The sequence below is a fragment of the Mobula hypostoma genome, chromosome 4 (genome assembly GCF_963921235.1).
Source record: "Mobula hypostoma chromosome 4, sMobHyp1.1, whole genome shotgun sequence".
NCBI lineage: Eukaryota > Metazoa > Chordata > Chondrichthyes > Myliobatiformes > Myliobatidae > Mobula > Mobula hypostoma.
This window is the reverse complement of record NC_086100.1, coordinates 50,646,606-50,667,654: the sequence shown is the minus strand read 5'-3', so window position 1 is coordinate 50,667,654 and position 21,049 is coordinate 50,646,606. Positions and strand designations below refer to the sequence as shown.

At 41.9% G+C, this 21,049-nt stretch overlaps 1 protein-coding gene across 1 annotated transcript in view; it reads left to right on the top strand.

Annotated features, from left to right (window-relative positions):
- Positions 1 to 21,049, top strand: part of si:ch211-51h4.2 (uncharacterized) — a 435,103-nt gene that overhangs the window by 182,718 nt on the left and 231,336 nt on the right. Inside the window, exon 9 of the mRNA XM_063045772.1 lies at positions 3,663 to 3,762. Coding sequence (XP_062901842.1) covers positions 3,663 to 3,762 — 100 coding nt within the window. The remainder of the gene's footprint in view (positions 1 to 3,662; positions 3,763 to 21,049) is intronic.

Below are 21,049 nucleotides of genomic sequence, written 5' to 3'. Positions count from 1 at the left end.
CAAGTAGATGATGGGTGTAACGTGAATATAAGGAAGGACAAGTCAATGATTAGGTACAAATGCAGACAGAGTAAAGAGTTAAATTGTACCACAGAGGCAAAATCCAAAAGGGTGAAGAATGCAGGACTGAAGGTGCTATATTTAAATGTGCGTAGCATTCGGAATAAGGTGGATGAATTTGTGATGCAACGAGAAATTGCTCGGTGTGACATGGTGGGCATCACTGAGTTATGGCTGAAAGAAGGCCATAGTTGGAAGCTTAACGTCGAAGAATAGTGCATATGGTGTGTTGGCATTCATCAACCGTAGGATTATGGTCCAGAACTGTGACATAATGTTACAGCTATAGAAGACCTTGGCCAGACCCCACTTGGAGTACTGCGTTCAGTTCTGGTCACCTCACTACAGGACGGATGGGATACTATAGAAAAAGTGCAGAGGAGATTTAGCAGGATGTTGCTTGGATTGGAGAGCATTTTTTGTTTTCGTGTGCCATACTCTGCCAAGCCTCGGCAACCACTTTTTCAAGTTTTCAAGTGGAGAGCATGCCTTGTGAGAATAGGTTGAATGAGCTTGGCCTTTTCTCCTTGGAGCAATGGAGGATGAGAGGTGACATGACAGAGGTATGCAAGAGACATTGATCATGTGGATAGCCAGAGGCTTTTTCCCAGGGCTGAAGTAGCCAGCATGAGGGGACATAGTTTTATGGTGCTTGGAAGTAGGTGCAGAAGGGATGTCGGGGGTAAGTTTTTCATGGTTTGTGATGGTTGCAGTCAGAATCCATCCTGATTGCACAAACAGTGCTGTGAATCCATTGCTATATCAGATCTACAGTTACTAGGAATGATGCTGGTACAGACTTATGATGTAAAGTACACCACCCAATGGTTTTTAATTGCCAACATGTGCTGACTTTCATGCACATTAAACTGGCAGTTGGTATTGGGCAAGTTTAAATTCCTTAAACCTTTGTGCCTGCCCAATTGCATACAGATGTAGTCGGAGATTGCACACGAAATTGTGGTAAACTATCACCGCAGATAATGGAGAGGTGAGTGGAGATGAAGCTGACTTGAAGGACCAGCCATGCTGGTGCGTTGCAAAGTCAGAGTGTAACATATTTGAGATGGTGTCGATGTCAGGGATGGAGTTGGAGCGAGCAATTTGGAAAGGAATTGAGGTGGAAGAGTTTCGATGCCCTACACCTAAATTGGATGTGAGGGTGGATTGGTCTAAGTACCAAGCCAATTTGGAGAGGTGGAAAATGGCCTTGGGCTGGTAGCAAGGCTTAGGCCCAGTGCATATCATTGTGCTTGGGCCCAGGTACTCACGCACAGCACAATCCAGTGTCTGGACAATTTAAACGCTGGCCGAGATAGACTGGAAAGGTAGGGTGTCGGGATCAGAGGCGAGGGTTGGGCTGATTTTGCTCACTCTTCCGCGATGTTCACTCCTTTCTCCATGGTGAGACTGCTTCCACTGCTACGGACTTCGTGTCTGCGAGCTTCATGGGGATTTGGCCCGTTATATGATAAACTGAGACAGAGGCTTTGGGCCTACTCTGGCTGCTCCAGGGGTTCATGCCTATGGACTCAATTTGGTTCAGAATGTTGTTGCTTGCATGATTTGTGTTTTTTTCTCTTTCTCTATGCATTTGATGTTAGACTTTTTTTAATCAGAGTTCTTTCAGGTTTCTTGTTTTTTGACTGCCTGTAAGCAGACAAATCTCAAGGGTGTATAATTTATACATTCTTTGATTATAAATGTACTTTGAACCCTTTGAATTTTTAACTGATTTGCTCTATCTTTGAAATTTCAGCAGAGTCAGAAGGTTTTGTCTGGGAGATAAATGCCATGAGGATCATCCAAACAATTTTGTGCTTTGAGCTGATCACTTGATTAATCTGCCATCCAATCTCATATATATTTAAGCTTCATGCTGCTCAGTGTCGATGTCTGAATCTTTGAACATGTCTTCATATAGTTGTAGCAGCCTACTCAAGCCTAACTATGACGCATTTAATCTCATATAAATATCCTGAAACCTTTCAACCAGTCACTTCCTAGCAAAGTCAGTCTGTCAGTTTATAATTGGTCGTTTCCCATAATATAACAGGTGATGTCATTAATCTTGTAAAAGTCTTGATTATTGATCTTTAATTGTGAAGTCACTGTTTATATTGTTACTGCTGGCATATGTAATATTCAAACTGCCTTCCTAACACAGTTCATCCATTTCAGAACTTTAACCTCCATTTTCTTTTTTTCTGATCCAATTATTTCCCTTCTATTTGAGTGTCTCTCCTGTGGTTTGCTGTGTTCTCAGTTTTGCAGACAGACTGTTTTGCATCCATTCTTTGTGGCAATAAAGCATTTTACAGTTCAAAATTGTGCTGAGTCAGAATCAGAATCAGGTTTATTATCACCGGCATGTGACGTAAAATTTGTTAGCTTAGCAGCAGCAGTTTAATTCCAGGATGAGGGAGATGTCCTCCTTTTTTAAAGAAAGGGGCTTCCCTTCCTCCACCATCAACTCTGCTCTCAAACGCGTCTCCCCCATTTCACACAATCTGCTCTCACTCCATCCTCCCGCCACCCCACTAGGAATAGGATTCTCCTTGTCCTCACCTACCACCCCACCAGCCTCCGGGTCCAACATATTATTCTCCGTAACTTCCGCCACCTCCAACGGGATCCCACCACAAAGTACGTCTTTCCCTCCCCCCCCCCGCTTTCCGCAGGGATCGCTCCTTACGCGACTCCCTTGTCCATTCGTTCCCCCCCATCCCTACCCACTGATCTCCCTCCTGGCACTTATCCTCGCAAGCGGAACAAGTGCTACACATGCCCTTACACTTCCTCCCTTACCACCACTCAGGGCCCCAGACAGTCCTTCCAGGTGAGGCGACACCTCACCTGTGAGTCGGCTGGGGTGATATACTGCGTCCGGTGCTCTCGATGTGGCCTTCTATATATTGGCGAGACCCGACGCAGACTGGGAGATCGTTTTGCTGAACACCTGCACCCTGTCCGCCAGAGAAAGCAGGATCTCCCAGTGGCCACACATTTTAATTCCACGTTCCATTCCCATTCTGATATGTCTATCCATGGCCTCCTCTACTGTAAAGGTGAAGCCACACTCAGGTTGGAGGAACAACACCTTATATTCCGTCTGGGTAGCCTCCAACCTGATGGCATGAACATTGACTTCTCAAACTTCTGCTAATGCCCCACTTCCCCCTCGTACCCCATCCGTTATTTATTTATATACAAACATTCTTTTTATCTCTCTCCTTTGTCTCCCTCTGTCCCTCTCACTATACCCCTTGCTCATCCTCTGGGTTTTTTCTCCCCCTCCCCCTTTTCTTTCTCCCTGGGCCTCCTGTCCCATGATCCTCTCATATCCCTTTTGCCAATCACCTGTCCAGCTCTTGGCTCCATCCCTCCCCCTCCTGTCTTCTCCTATTATTTCAGATCTCCCCCTCCCCCTCCCACTTTCAAATCTCTTACTAGCTCTTCTCTCAGTTAGTCCTGACGAAGGGTCTCGGCCCGAAAAGTCGACTGTACCTCTTCCTAGAGATGCTGCCTGGCCTGCTGCGTTCACTATCATGTTTCTCATTTAGATCTGCCCATTCCAAGAACTTTTGTCTTCTGTTTTGTAGGTAATGGTGACCTTTGTTGTGGGCTCTGAAATCCATCAAGAAATAAGCAATGATTTCTCCTGCATTGGAACACCCTTTCTAATGGGTACTGTTGCACTTGGTATGTATCTTGCTGTATGTATTGGTTCAGAATTTAAAATATTTTTGAGTAATTTTGTACTAAAAACGATGCGTATTTGCACAGTTTTGAAGGAGTAATTGAACAAAGGTCCTTAGCCTAATCAAAGAACAAATTATGTTATCACTAATGACATTTCTTGAGCTGTCATTGAGCTACTGGATAAATAAATTATCCATAGAATAAAAGGCTCCAAGGTTTAAGTAGTAGATGCAGTTCCCAGTAGCAATTTGCCTTTAATAAGTTTAGTATCTAATGTAGTCTGTCTGGAAAGGAAGGATAACAAATTCTTGGCCAATTTCTTTTTTCTGGAGATACATAAAGAGTTCAGCACTCGCGAAGGTTATTGATGGATAAATGAGAGCAGCTACCATGCTTTTCGAAACTCAGCTTTAAATTGCACCATCCCTCTCTCATTTCTTGAAAAAGGAACAGCTCTCTCCACTTAAAGAAATTATTTGGGGCTGCAGTTCATATATCTGAGTGGTTAGTATTCTATTAATGTTGCTTTCTGTAGGAAATAAGTCATATTCAAATAACTAAGAATATGCATATTCAGATAATTGACATTCATTTAGAACAGTAGATTCTTCATGATTATAATTGGAACAAAAATGTAACAATTATTTTTGTAGAAAGAAGTACTTATTCTTCTGGTCTAGTTACTAGAAAAAGTTCTTGAAATTCAAGCGCAATATTCCAGATGCAGTCTCACCGGGGTCCTGTATAATTGGACCACAATATCTCTAATCTGTTATTCAAATCTGCTTGCAAAGAGTCTAACATATCTGCATTCCTTATTCATCTGCAAGCACATTAATGACAGTGATTACCAATATCTTTTTTAGCTTTGGAGGGGAAATGCCTTCCTATTCGAAATAACCTGTCAAAGTGGATTGTGTTACACTTTTTTCCATCTGCCATGCCCTTGACCTTTCACTGAGCCTGTCTGTACTCCCCTAGTGCTTCTTTTTATCCTCCTTGCAACATGCATTGCAATAACAAGTTGAATTTAACTGAGGTGGAATGAATTTAGGCTGTGAAAATGTGAAGCTGTCTTGAGTTGAATGGGATGAAATGGAATAATCTCTCACAGCGATGAATGCAAAGAAAACTCTTGCCTGGAAAATGGGATGCTAAAACCAGAACTGTGTTTCACTTTATCACAGAGTTGAGCAACCTCCCCCTCCCCACAATACTTAAATGCTTCTTTTGGAGGGTTGGTTCTATGAGAAGAGATCAAGCAGACTGGGTCTATTTCTTGCATTTAGAAGAATGAATGCTGATCTCATTGAAGAACAAAACTTTAGGTAGGGTAGATGTTTCCTTTGACTGAGATGTCCACAACCAAGGATCACAATTTGTAGATCAGGGCTTGGCCATTAGGATGGGACCCCAATGGTCCTGTAATCTCTGAGGCTGATGTGAGAGCATCTTTCAGGAGGGTGAATCTACAGAAAGCATTTGGCACAGAGAGCATACCTGGTCAACTATTGAAGACCTGTGCTAATCAATTGGCTGGAGTGTTTATGGACATCTTCAAACTCTTGCTTTGGCATTCTGGGGTATCCACCTGCTTCAAGCAGGCATTAGTTATATTAGTGCCTAAAAAGAAAATGGTATCATTGACTATTGTCAAGCAGCATTTACATCCAACACGATGAAGTACTTTGAGAGATTTGTCATGAAGCATATTGTCGCTGCCTGGGAATGATCTGGATCCACTCCATTTTGTCTGTCATTACAACGGGTCAACAGCAGCTGCCGTGTCATTGGCTCTTCTCTTTGCTCTAGAACACCTGTACAATGAAGATGCTCTTCATTGACTATAGCTCAGCTTTGCACACTATCATCCCCTCAAAGTTCATCACTAACTCCAAGTCCTGGGTCTCAGTACCTCCCTGTGCAACTGGATCCTTGATTTCCTCACTGACAGACCCCCGTTAGTATGAATTGGCCATAACATAAGTATTGGTGAACCAAAGGACTCATCCCTACTCAACTCTAATGCCATATTTAAGTCTGCTGATGATACCACTGTTGTTGGCTGAATCAAAGTGACATAAGGGGGAGACTGAAAATCAGGTTGAGTGGTGTCACACCAACAACCTCTCACTCACGCCAGCTAAGCCAAAGACCTGATTGTCAACTTCAAGAGGAAGAAATCAGAGGTCACCATGAGGGAAACAGAGGTGCAGAGGATCAGTAGCTTTAAATTCTTTGGCATCTGACCTGGGACCAGCACATGTTTCTTCACAAAGAAGGCACAACAGTGCTTCTACTTTCTTAGAAGTCTGCATAAGTTTGGCATTGTCAAAAAGTTTGACGTACTTCGATAGATACCCAGTGGAGAGTATTCTAACTGGCTGTATCATGGCCTGGTGTCCAAACACCAATACCTGGAAACAGAAAAGACACAGAAAGTGTTGGATACGGCCCAGTCCGTCGCAGGCAAAGACATCTCCACTATTGAGTGCTTCCACATGATAGCAGCATCTGCAATCAAAGACCCTCAATATCCAGGCCAATGCCCTCTTCTTGCTACTACCATTGGGTAGAAGGTACAGAAGCCTTAGGTTCACACCACCAGGTATTGGAACAGTTACCCTATAACTATCAGTCTTCTTAACCATCATGAATAACTTCACTGGTCACTGCTCTGAACTGATTCTACAACCTGCAGACTCACTTTCAAGGACTGTATACAACTCATGTTCTCAGTACTATGTTTATCTGCACAGCTTGTCTTTTGAACATTGATTGTTTTGTCATTCTTTGTTTATGTACATTTTTCATATATTTCTATTGCATTTCTTTTTTCTTGTAAAAGCTTGGAAGACAATGAATCGCAACATAGTATAATGTGTACTTTGATAATAAATTTACTCTGAACTTTGAACTTCAGTTAATATTTTCATATAGACACAGAAATCTTTACTTATGTGGCAGTGGAAGCTCATGATTAAAGTTTGATAGATTTTTGTCTATTAGGGGAATTGAACAAATAGTTGCTATTCAGGGCAAAGTTACTGTGGCAAAAGATCAGCCAGGACATAACTGAGTTACAAAAAGGGCATGGCCTACACTTTCAATTTATGTTTCCATTAACTCTGTAAGTTGAGCTTGCCATTACCAATAAAACCATGTTACCATGATCCTAAATCTGTTGCTGTAAGAAAGGACGATAGTTTGATCCAGGTTGTGCAATTACCCTCCCAGTACCCATGTAGTTAAAAGGAAACTGAATCCATGTGTAAAATTACGAGGGAAATACGGTATATTTTATTGGTTTCTTCTGTGTTTTATTTACAAGACTAAGGAATCTACTGAGGAACTTGAAAGATTAAGTGGTTTGATTCACACTCTGGCAACACAGATCTCCATGACAAGATCCATAGGAAGAAACATGATGCCATTGTCAAGGAGATTATGGGTCAAGTATTTGGCTAGAAGCCAGTAATTTGGTTCGTCATAAGACTGAACTTGAGGACAATGGGAAGAATAGAGTGTGAGCATTGTTACTTCAGATGGTGACAGATGCAATGACTGGCTGAGTCAGTGAGATGTGAAAGTAGATTCAGCCCAGATATGATTACAGGCAAAGTATCATACACATTAGCCATTCATTAATCATGGCATTTAGATCATTCAGCTCACTATCTGTGTTAGTTGTAAGGGAGCCTGAACCCATCAGCTCACAGTGAGTTTGTAGTCCTGCAGATTACAATTCTTTAAATACACATCAAAGTATTTCTGTGCATGTTGCCACAGCTCAATTCCACTGGCAACCAGTAACTATTGGCATAATTTGAGTGCTGTACCCCAAGTGAAACCAGGGCAACACACAGGATGGGTGCCTTCCTCTGCAGAGACCTCAGCCTGCGTCCCTTGTGTTTAACTTCAGTTGTTGTGCTTGGACCAAGTTTGTGCACAGAAATTAGTGTTCAGTTGTCTTGGAGCCACTGATCATTGGCCCAAGACTTCACATTGTCAAGTCTGGGTGATAGCTGGTGTGCAATGACCAGCACATATTAAAGGAATTTATGTACCTGCATCTTCCTCTGTTCAGAACTGCAGTAGAAGAACATGAAGAATTGAGGAAGAACAAGGGAATGTTTTGCTTGCTTCCCAGTAACTTAGAGGAAAGTGGTCCTGTGATTTTTTTGTACCAAACAAATTTTAGAATCCTAGAACTATGGGGTATTAGTGGAAATGAGGCACACTTGCTTTATATACACCTGTAGACTTCTCTCGCTGAAGCTTTCTGCACCCTTCACCTGTCTGGTATCCAAATAAGGCCCACTTATCTCTTCATCGTTCCCTTCCAAAAGACTTACACGGCAAAAGATTTTCATGTTTCAAAAAAAAATCTGAATATAAATTTCTTCTGCCATTCTCTTAATTTCCTTTTGTGATCAATTTTTATTGAATCGAAGAATGCATCGCGGCTCAGTATGGCACCTGCTCTGAGAAACTGGAAGAAGTTATGGACACAGCTTGGCAGAACATGGAATCCAGTCTCCCCTCTACAAACTCTATCTATACTTATCTCTGCCTTAGTAAAGCACAATCAAAGAATGCACCCACCCCAAACATTTTCTCTTCTCCCCTCTCCTATCATACAGAAGATACAAAAGCCCGAATGCATGTATCGCCAAGCTCAAGGACAGCTTCTACACACTGTGTATAAGACCACTGAATGGTTCTTTAGGATGATAAGATGGGCTCTTGCCCTTACTATCTACCTGGGTATGATCTTGCACCTTAACGTCGAGCTGCATTGCACTTTCTCTGTCAGTGTTTCACTTTATTCTATATTCTATTATTGTTTTACCTCAATGCATAGTTTAACAAATTGTTCTGTATAAACAGAATGTAAAACAAAGTTTTTACTATATTCAGTACATGTGACAATAATAAACCAACTCCAATTCCAGTGAGGAGCATATTAACCACTATTTGAATATACGGTATATTGCCTGAACTTCTAGTCAGTGGCAGTTGACGCTTCTCTTTCCTTGTCTTGGTTTGAAGTTATTTATCCTTTTGACTTCAATTTTACAGAACTTTTCTGTCATATTCCCTCATCACTTGATCTTGCCAGCCTCCCTAACACTTCATTTAGAAAGTGCTCATTTCTATCCTGTTTAAGTCCAAACCCATCAATTGTGGCTGGTCTTGAATTAAACAATGAAATGCAGACATGAGGACTGATGTTTGATTTGTTTACTACCAACTTTGAAAAGTAAGAAATGATTCATTTCTTTAGACTTGGGATAAGAAATAGCACACTAGTATGTTAAAATGAAGTGAATTGAATTGACTTTATTTCTTACTTCCTTCACGTATAACCATATATAACCATATAACAATTACAGCACAGAAACAGGCCATCTCGGCCCTTCCACATACAAGGAGTAGAAATCTTTACGTTATGTCTCTGTCTAAATGTGCAATGTGCAGTCATAGTAATTTATAATAATTTATAATAAACAGAACAGTCAATGTTACATTGAAATACACTCAAATCAGCGTGAGTTAATCAATCTGATGGCCTGGTGGAAGAAGGAGCCTGTTGGTCCTGGCTTTTATGCTGTGGTACCATTTCCCGGATGGTAGCAGCTGGAATAGATTGTGGTTGGGGTGACTTGGGTCCCCAATGATCCTACACGCCTTTTTTCCACGACTGTCCTTGTAAACGTCCTGAATCATACGAAGTTCAAAACTACAGATGCGCTGGGCTGTCAGCACCACTTTCGGCAGAATCCTGCAATTAAGGGAGGTACAGGTAGTGATGAAGCCTGTCAGGATGCTCTCAATTGTGCCTCTGTAGAAAGTTCTGAGGATTTGGGGACCCATACCAAGCTTCCTCAACCGTCTGAGGTGAAAGAGACACTGGTGTGCCTTTTTCACCACACAGCTGGTGTGTACAGACCACGTGAGGTCCTCGGTGATGTGGATGCTGAGGAACTTAAAGCTGTTTACCCTCTCAACCCCAGATCCATTGATGTCAATAGGGTTTAGCCTGTCTCCATTCCTCATGTAATCCACAACCAGCTCCTTTGTTTTTGTGACATTGAGGGAGAGCTTGTTTTCTTGACACCACTGTGTCACAGAGATGACTTCTTCCCTGTAGGCCACCTCATTATTGGTACAAGCTGGAGGAGAGTTCTTGGACATTAGTATATTGTGTAATTAATTCCCATTTTAAGATGAACTTCCATGTATTTATACTTTTTACTTTATTGTTGCCAAACAATTGATACTAGAACGTATTAAATATTAAATACTAAAAATATTAAAAATAGTAAAAAATATTAAATATTAAAAATTTAAATTATAAATCATAAATAGAAAAATGGAAAGTGAGGTAGTGCAAAAAAACTGAGAGACAGGTCAGGATATTTGGAAGGTATGGCCCAGATCCGGGTCAGGATCCGTTCAGCAGTCTTATCACAGTTGGAAAGAAGCTGTTCCCAAATCTGGCCGTACGAGTCTTCAAGCTCCTGAGCCTTCTCCCAGAGGGAAGAGGGACGAAAAGTGTGTTGGCTGGGTGGGTCGTGTCCTTGATTATCCTGGCAGCACTGCTCTGACAGCGTGCGATGTAAAGTGAGTCCACGGACGGAAGATTAGTTTGTGTGATGTGTTGCGCCGTGTTCACGATCTTCTGCAGCTTCTTTTGGTCTTGGACAGGACAACTTCCATACCAGGTTGTGATGCACCCTAGAAGAATGCTTTCTACGGTGCATCTATAAAAATTAGTGAGGGTTTTAGGGAACAGGCCAAATTTCTTCAGTTTTCTCAGGAAGTAAAGGCGCTGCTGGGCCTTCTTGGCAGCGAACTCTGCTTGGTTGGACCAAGTCAGGTCATTTGTGATATTGACCCCGAGGAACTTAAAGCTTTTGACCTGTTCCACTTGCACACCACCGATGTAAATTGGGTCATGCGGTCCGCTGTTCCTTCTGAAGTCAACAGCCAATTCCTTCGACTTGCTGACATTGAGGGATAAGTTATTTCCCCATGTTTTATGAACACAACTTCACCCCACAGCTATTTCTATCTCTGATTCATTAGAAATTATTATAAAGGTGCAATTTTAGGCTAAATGGGATTTTACAGTTAGTTTCATTAGCACATACATGAGGATTGGATACAGTTGAATGTCTTCAGGATCATTTTTAACCTTACCACTTGAAACATAAAACAGTACAACAGAGGAAAAAGCTCTGTGGCCCACAATATCTATGTTGACCATGATAATATTTTCAACTATTCCAATCTAGCTGCAATTGGCCTATATCCTTCCATTTTCTATCTCAGTGGTCCCCAACCTCTGGGCTGCGAAGAATGCAGCAATGCAGTGATAGCTGGAATGCACCCAGCACATCTTTAAGAAAAAAGCCGAAATAAACAAGCTACTTAATTAGGTGCCACCCAGCACGTAAATGTTAGCCCAGATCAGAGGTACCGGTCTGCGGCCCAGAGGTTGGGGACCACTGCTCTACCTGGTGCTGTGCTTCTCTAGATGTCTGTTCGATGTTGCTATCATATGTGATTTAACCATTCCCATCACAGTACACTCCAGGCAGCAGTCACTCACTGTATAGAAAACTTGACTCATAAATCTCCTTTAAACATTTCCCATCTTACCTAAAACAATGCCATCTAGACTCTGACATTTCTACTCTTGGCAGAAGACTCTGACAGTCTGTGCCTCTTATAATTTTACAGACTTGTGTCTGGTCTTTCCGTACTTTATACTTTATACTTTATTCTCGCCAAACAATTGGTACTAGAACGTACAATCATCACAGCGATATTTGATTCTGTGCTTCCCACTCCCTAGATTACAAATATTAAATATTAAAAATAGTAAAAATTAGTAAATATTAAAAATTTAACTTATAAATCATAAATAGAAAATAGAAAAATGGAAAGTAAGTTAGTGCAGAAAAAAACCAAGAGGCAGGTCCAGATATTTAGAGGGTACGGCCCAGATCCGGGTCAGGATCCGTTCAGCAGTCTTATCACAGTTGGAAAGAAGCTGTTCCCAAATCTGGCCGTACAAGTCTTCAAGCTCCTGAACCTTCTCCCGGAGGGAAGAGGGACGAAAAGTGTGTTGGCTGGGTGGGCCGTGTCCTTGATTATCCTGGCAGCACTGCTCCAACAGCGTGTGGTGTAAAGTGAGCCCACGGACAGAAGATTGGTTTGTGTGATGTGCTGCTCCGTGTTCACGATCTTCTGCAGTTTCTTTCGGTCTTGGACAGGACAACTTCCATACCAGGTTGTGATGCACCCTAGAAGAATGCTTTCTACGGTGCATCTATAAAAATTAGTGAGGGTTTTAGGGGACAGGCCAAATTTCTTCAGTTTCCTCAGGAAGTAAAGGCACAGGTGGGCCTTCTTGGCAGTGAACTCTGCTTGGTTGGACCAAGTCAGGTCATTTGTGATATTGACCCCGAGGAACTTAAAGCTTTTGACCTGTTCCACTTGCGCACCACCGATGTAAATTGGGTCGTGCAGTCCGCTACTCCTTCTGAAGTCAACAACCAATTCCTTCGTCTTGCTGACGTTGAGGGATAGGTTATTGTCTTCGCACCATACCACCAGGTTCTTAATTTCCTCTCTGTACTCAAACTCATCATTACCAAAGATACAGCCTACAATTGTTGTGTCATCAGAAAACTTATATATTGAGTTTGATGGAAACTTGGCTACACAATCATGGGTGTACAGTGAATACAGCAGGGGGCTGAGTACACAGCCTTGTGGGGCACCGGTGCTCAGAGTGATTGTAGAGGAGAGCTTGTCCCCTATTTTTACAGCCTGGGTCCTGTCTGTGAGGAAGCTGAAGATCCAGCTGCAGATCTGAGTGCTAAGACCCAGGTTCCGGAGCTTAGGGATCAGTTTATTTGGAACGATGGTATTAAAGTCAGAGCTGTAGTCAATGAAAAGGAGCCTTACGTATGCGTCTTTATTCTCCAGGTGTTCTAAGGAGGGATGTAGGGTGAGAGAGATGGCATCTGCTGTTGACCTGTTGCTCCAGCAGGCAAATTGCAAAGTGTCGAGGTTGACCGGTAGGCTGTGGTTGATGTGTGCCATAACCAATCTCTCGAAACACTTCATAGCAATTGATGTCAGAGCCACAGGTCGATAGTCATTCAGGCATGCCACCTTGCTCTTCTTCGGCACTGGGATTATCGTAGACTGAAGCAAAGAGCAGTTGAAGATGTCAGCAAACACTGCAGCTAGCTCGCTTGCACAGGCCCGGAGAACCTGTCCTGGGACGCCATCTGGGCCCGTAGGCTCTGATGCTCCAGAGAAGACAATAACATTTTGATTGAACCTCTCATCCCAGGAACATCGTGGTCAACCTTCTCTGCACTTTCTGCAAGGACTGCACACAAAACTCCAAATGTGGCCTAACTAAGATTTCATACAACTGCAAGATCACCTCCAGCTTTTATACTCAACAGCCTGACCTATACAGCAAGTATGCGGTTGGCCAAGTCCTGTTGCCGCTATGGATTTGCACCCTAAGATCCCTCTGTATATCAGTACTCCTGAGGGTTCTGCCATGTGCTGTATATTTTTCGTTTATTACATATGACCTCCCACTTTTCCAGATTAAACTTCATCTGCCATATTGCCACCCAAATTTCCAATTGGTATGTATCCTGCTGTATCCTCTAATGACCTTTCTCACTATTCATAACTCTGCTAATTTTTGCATGTCTACAAACTTATCAATCAGTCCACCATATATATCACAAACATCAGAGGTCCCAGTATTATCCAGTGATCAGATGCCTCCATTCAATGTAATACAACTCTGTCACTGCCCTCTGTCTTCTGTGACCAGTGATCACTGTGTCTCCTCCTCTTTTCTAATCCTCATGGTAAGCAATCTTGCTGAAGACTGAAGAATATGTAGGTGACAAAAACGTCACAAGTTTTGCCCTCTGGGATCCTGCTTCATTCGCTCAGTCTTCAACCTTCGCCTTAGCAATCAGGAAGGACAATGACAAGCACAAGAAAGTATGCAGATGTTGGGCATCCAAAGCAACACACATAAAAGGCTGGAGGAACTCTGCAGGTTCGGCAGCATCTATGGAAAAGAGTAAACAGTTGATGTTTCGGGCTGAGACCCTCCTGCAGGACAATGTGCTTGACCCATCACTTTCCTTCCTGAGATACAAAAAAAGTGTTGTGCGAGGTTGCTATCAGGATTTGACACTTGTTACCAAGACCTGAGCGAGTAATTCACTGTGGCTAGCCTGTGAAGGCAATGGCCAGAGGACCTGCAACCAAAATGGACGCAAATAAATATTTTTAAACATTCCTTACTGTAATAATGGAGATATGAGAAGAAATCAGACTACTTCCCCATGCTTTATAAGTGACAATTAAGCTTTTGTTGTCCAGAGCTGCCCTTCTTACTAATATGAGAGTACATTTATGCTCTTGCTAACTTGCAAGTTTCCTGCATATTTCAGGCAGGTTATTGAGTATTCTGATCAATGGCCAAGTAATAATGCTGCTACTTCACTGTGTGATGCCCACCCACTCTCCATCAATTCCCAGCCTGAGTTGAAATTTCCTCTGTGCATAATTTTAAATCTGTTAAGTGTAGATCTGCTCAATTTTAACAGCTTTTAAAACTAACAGATAAACCAATACATTGCAGTGAAGTAGGAAAAGCAAAATATGAACCAATGAACAGAAAATAGCATATTGAATACATTAAACCCTTAGGACAATCCGCTGGGATTTTATATGTTTCTGCATTCTGACTACCAAATGGGATAAAGATGTGTAGATTCATAAAAATGCATCCTGTTGGACTGAAAATTGCCTTGGCATTGGGAAGCAGATGATAATGATAAATGGATGGGTTTTATCTGTAAAGCACACAAGAACAGCCCAGGTGTTAAAAGGATATGATTTTCACCATCATTATATAGAGTATTACTTAATATTATCAATAGTGCAAATTTCATTAAACTTTGGGTCAGTGACAACATATTACACTGAATGTAATCTTGACAGATTAACAAAATACAGAGCAGTGCATCAAGTTTAATTGTTGACCTCTAACATTGAAGAAAAATGATAATCACTTAATTTACATAAATGACCGACATATCTTCTTAGAACTAGTACTAAGGACTTCATAAACAATGCATTGTTTTTAATGCAGTGTCTATTTATACAGGAATATGCTGCATTTTGTGCATAACAAGATCTTCCAAACAACACAGAAACTGGTTGATTTATGTCTGTTGCTGTACAGGATCAGTTTGGCTCCGTTGAAAGTGTATATCTTCTGTCGAGCAATATTGGTCTGAGGATGGATTTTTCCCATCATGTTTCTTGAACTATATTACTCTAAATCAAATTTTAATAATTTTTAGATCATTTTTCAACTTAGAAATTTAACTGCCTTTTTGTGAGTAATTCATTTGATTATATTTAATGAGTACATCTGACCATTAAGTTCTCAGACAGTTTTATGCAAATTATCCAGAAGGCCTTACATTTGACTAATTTTATGCATTGTTGAAGAACTTATGAAATCCCCACTGCTGTTACTCAAAGTGCCTAATTTCAGTTAATTTATTTCCCACTGTTCATAGGATGAAATGAAAGAACCTTGTCACAAAGGCAAATTTAGCTCCTTTAATGATGTAAAATTTTAGATTCATATATAAATGTCAGCCCATAGTAAAAAGCAAGACTTTAAGTCTATTTTATAATAATTTCAGAATGAAGACAATGATCAAATTGTCCACGAACTGATGAATAGAAGCTAGGGAGCATCAAAGCCAGTTCTGGGGTCATCACTGCTGGTTCTCATCTACATGGTGTTTGCGTCAGAAGTAATCACTCTCATCATCCAGTTGCACTGTGCAATGCATTGCAAGATTGGTACTCTCTGGTAACCACAGTTCTGTAGCTGCCAAGTTCATGAATTTGTCTTTCCATCACTTTGCTGTGAAGCAGCAATCCTTTTGGAAGTCAGCGAATAAAGGGAAACCTCTATCCTCATTTAGCAGGATTTCGACAGTGCATGTACTTTTGTGCCCAGGTCATTGATGTTACTTTAACTTGATGGAACATAGAACATAGAACAGTACAGCACAGGAAGCTGAAACACCCAAAACAAAAACACCCAAACACTAATCCTCCCATCTTCCTTACATCCTTGTGCCTGTCCAAACGTCTCTTAAAATCCCCTAATATATTTGCCTCTACCACCATACCAGGCAGCCATGACTCTTTGAGTGAAATCACAGTCTCACATCCCCTTCGAACCTACCCCCCTCACCTTCAACGCATGCCTTCTGATATTAGTCAGAGAAATAGATACTCCCTGTCTACTCTGTCTATGCCTCCCAATATCTTATAAACATCTATCAGATCTCCCCTCAGCCTCCACTGCTCCTGAGAAAACAACTCAAGTTTATCCAGCCTCTAAACCAGCCAGTATCCTGACAAACCTCTTCTACACTCTCTCCAAAGCCTCAACATCCTTCCTATAGTGGGGCGATCTGAACTGTGCACAATACTCCAGATGTGGCCTAACCAGAGTTTTATAAAGTTGCAACATAACTTACTGACTTTTCAACTCAATGCCTTGACTAGCCTCCAACCTGATGGCATGAACATTGACTTCTCTAACTTCCGCTAATGCCCCACCTCCCCCTCGTACCCCATCCGTTATTTATTTATATACACACATTCTTTTTCTCACTCTCTTTTTTCTCCCTCTGTTCCTCTCACTATACTCCTTGCCCATCCTCTGGGTTTTCCCCCCTCCCCCTTTTCCTTCTCCCTGGGCCTCCTGTCCCTTGATCCTCTCATATCCCTTTTGCCAATCAACTGTCCAGCTCTTGGCTCGGATGGACCCCCTCCTGTCTTCTCCTATCATTTTGGATCTCCCCCTCCCCCTCCCACTTTCAAATCTCTTACTAACTCTTCCTTCAGTTAGTCCTGACGAAGGGTCTTGGCCCAAAACGTCGACTGTACCTCTTCCTAGAGATGCTGCCTGGCCTGCTGCATTCACCAGCAACTTTGATGTGTGTTGCTTGAATTTCCAGCATCTGCAGAATTCCTCGCGTTTGAGCTAATTCACCGTGGGTCCTTTGCATCTTAATCTTCTGGATTAGCCTCCCATAGGGGCTTTGTCAAACACCTTAGTAAAATCCATGTCGATAACATCCACTGCCCTACCCTCATCAATCTCTCTCGTTACCTTGTCAAGAAACTCAATGAAGTTAAAGAGACAACCTGTCACATACAAAGCCTTGCTCGTTCTCCCTAATTAGGCCATGGATTTCCAAATACCTATATATCCTCTCCCTACGAATCGTCTCCTGCAATTTCCCTACAACTGACATGAGACTTTCCGGTCTAAAATGGAGTTTACAAAATCCCACTCAAACATCTCATGATCAAAGCAAAGCAGAAAGTGCCTGGCTTTGCTCATGGATAACATTAAATCATAATCAAACAAATGGCAAATTGATATTTCGATATTTGTTGCTCCAATGGAAAATTAAAAACCTCTATTAGCCCATAAAGCAGACCAGAGGGTATATAAAAAATAATAGTTAATCCATAAATTTGAAGGAAGTATCACTGTGATACACTCTGCTACTCGCTTTGCCCTGTTGTGAACTCAAACATTTCAATGTACTTGCAGTTCTGCATCTGCCCCTGCTATTCAAATTAAAGTGATCAACCAGAGAAATAAAAGTTTTCGTTACTTTCCAAAGCTGAAAATGAGGCAGCCCAGTTTGCTTCTAAAACATGAAAGGATGAGTGAAGCCATGTTAAATCTGGATGAACATTTAAATACCAGAGCCATAGACAGCCAAATTTTTAAAGACTAACTGCTTATGTCAATTGTTTATGCACTTTGCTTCCATTTGTTCCACGTCAGTGTGAGTGACTACATTCCCACCACTTACTCTTCCAATGTGCCTGTATAAAACGCATTGCTTGGAATTATCTGAATTTTGTGAGTTTACTTCTGAAAATATGTTTTGCTCATATTTACCAAGGGTTATAGTTTACTAAATGTTTTATTTTGTCCTTAATGCTATGCTGTTCAGCAGTTTTGTTTTGTTTTGCTCAACCAAGAAACAACCTCACAAAGACTCCTGATGATTTGCTATATTATTGGCAAACATTTCAGAAGCGGAACTCCTTTGAATATTCTTTAAATGCTAGAGATGTGAAAAAGAAGAGGATTATGTGTGGTATAAGAGTGTAGCAATGACTGAGGTGAAGTATTTTTACTCAGAGTTGTGCATTTAAACCTAGGTACACGTAAGTGGATGTTTCCAAAGTTAATAACTTTCCAGCACGCAAGAATCGCCGAAGAAACTGTGAGCATCTTTTCAATCTCCTCATAAATTTCCAAACACTCCCAATTCTGACTCCAGTTATTGACAGCAGTATTTTTCTGTATGTCCAAACCCTCTTAAGGTACCATTGAAAATGTTTGTCAATAATACATCAAACACACAGCGGGTGTCTTGTTGCTAGGATAAACATATCGTCATTTTCTCTGCTGGCATGGTGTTAGTAACATCACGGGAAACCATTGCATTTCTATCAAGTGGCAGGTTTCCAAAAATGTGTGGCCTCATTGATGCCGCTCTGGTCTTTCTGAACGTCTATTGACAATGTGTTATTAGAGTAAGGAAGGATTATATGGTATCGGTGTAGAGGCAGTGACAGACCAGGGATTGTGTGGCGTTCTGGGAGCATCCATAATTCCTTAATTTTCAAGCAGTTTACTTTACTATCAAAGCTTAAGTACAGACAGCTGTCTGCTAATCAAAACAATGATCCCCAGTGAAGAACAGCCCATTGATCCCACTGAGATATTCTGGAATTTATGTTGAATGCGTTTATAATGCTACTCAAATTTGGGTAAATGAAAGAAATTGTAGGGAAGGAGTCCATAATTCTGACAAGGTGTTCGATTTCAACTGAGCCTGTTACTTATTTTACAGTGATCACTGCCCATAACACAGTGAGCCAGGAAGTACGGCACAATAGCAACCTGGCATAGGAGAAGGAAGATAAAGCCAGATGAGAATAGCAACCAGGGAGCATAGTACATCAAAGAAACTTCGAAGACTTTCATTTATCCCTGTAAATTAGCATTTGACTACCCATTCCTGTGTTGTTGTTGCCTAACAGCGGGGCAGCTACTATTTGGCAGTGTGTTTGAAATTGTGGGCTACAAGAAGATATCAGTGCACTGTAACAAATGGAATTCCATCTGGAGCAGTTTGAGGCATTGCATCTGGGAAGAGCAAACAAGAAAGGAACGACACAGTAGAAGATAGAATACTCGTGTGCTATTGAAAATTTAATTTTGGAGAATGTGTACACAGATCCTTGAAGGTTGCAAGGGAGACAGATGAAGTTGTTAAGAAGCCTCAGGGTGGTGAAGAAAGTCCTTACTGGCTGAGTAATCAGCATTATCAGAAGTGGTTTATAATCAGAAAGTATTAATCAATGCTTTCCCAATAAGGTTACATGTGGGGCCCCACTGTTAAGCTTCGGTCCTGACAAGAAATCAGCACAGCATCTGAATATTTCTTGCATTGGTTTCAGAGCTATGGACAATGGTGTGTTTGCAGGGTAACGTGACTGAGCTACCCTTTCCTCCCAGGTTTTGATTCAGAAAGGCACTAAGAAACCATGCAAGTTCTGTTTCCTCTACCAAACCACTGCCATTGGATTGTGTTTCTGATCATAACACAAATGCCTACCAAATTATATTGTGTGATACCCAAACAAAGAAACCAGAATCACCTTATATAAGTAACACATACAAAATGCTGGAAGATCTGCATCTATGGAAAGGAATAAACAGTCACGTTTCTGGCGGAGACCCTTCATCAAGGCTAGAAAGGAAGGTGGAAGAAGACAGAATAAACAGGTGATGGCAGGAGAAGGAGACGAGCTGGAAGATGATAAGTGGTGCAAGGTGGCTGGGGTGGGGGGGGAATGAATTGAGAAGCTGGGAAGTGATAGATAGAAAAGGTAATGGGCTGAAGAAGAAAGGAGAGGAGATGGACCATGGGGAGAAACGGAAGGAAGAGGGGCACGTGATAAGCAGAAGAGGTAAGAGGGGAGCCAGAGTGGGAATGGAAAAAGAGAGAATGGGGAGGGAGAAAAATTACTGTAAGTTAGAGAAATCAGCATTCATGCCATCCGGTTGGATTCTATCCAGACGGAATATGAGGTGTTCTTCCTCCAAGCTCATCATGGCAGTAGAGGAGGCCATGGACTGACATGTTGGGATGGGAGCAGGTATTGGAATTAAAATTGTTGGCCGCTGGGACACGCTGCTTGTTGCAGATGGAGCGAAGGTGCTTGACGAAGGAGTCCCCCAGTCTATGTCAGGTCCCACCAATGCAGAGGAAGCTGTGTCGGGAATACCAGATGCAGTAGACGATCCCAACAGGCTTGCAAATAAATTGCTGTCTCCTCTGGAGGGACTGTTTGGGGCCGTGAAAAGAGACGATGGAAGAGGTGGGTGGGCAGGAGTAGCAGTTCTTCTGCTTGCAGTGTTAAGTGCCAGGAGGGAGATTAGTGGGGAGGGATGAATGGACAAGTAAATCAGAGAGTGAGCAGCCCCTGTCAACAGCAGAGAATAGGGAGGGGGGAGTTAAGGATGTGTTTGATGATAGTGTCCCATTGAAGGTGGTAGCAATTGCAGAGAATAATGTGCTGAATGTGGAGGCTCCTGTGGTGGTTGGTAAAGACAAAGGGAACTCTCTGCCTGTTAGGGTGAGAGAGAGCGCATGTCTGGGAAATGGAGGAGATGCGAGTGAGGGCAGCATCAGTGGTGGAGGAAGGAAACCCCTGTTCTTTGAAGACAAATGATATCTGTGATGTTAGAGTCAGCCCATCTAGTTTGTGCCGAACTATTAATCTGCTTAGTCCCATTCACCTGAACCTTGACAATGGCCTTTCCATACCTCTCCCATCCATTTATCTATCCAAATTTCTCTTAAATCTTGAAATCAAACCCACATCCAACGCTTCCAGTGGCAGCTCATTCCACACTCTCACCACGCTCTGAGTGAAGAAGCTCCCTCTCAAGCTCCCCATAAACATTTCATCTTTCACCTTTAACCTATAATCTCCAGTTCTAATCTCAACCAACCTCAGTTGGAAAAGCCTACTTACATTTACACTATCTATATTCCTCATAATTCTGTATCGTGCATTATGTGCC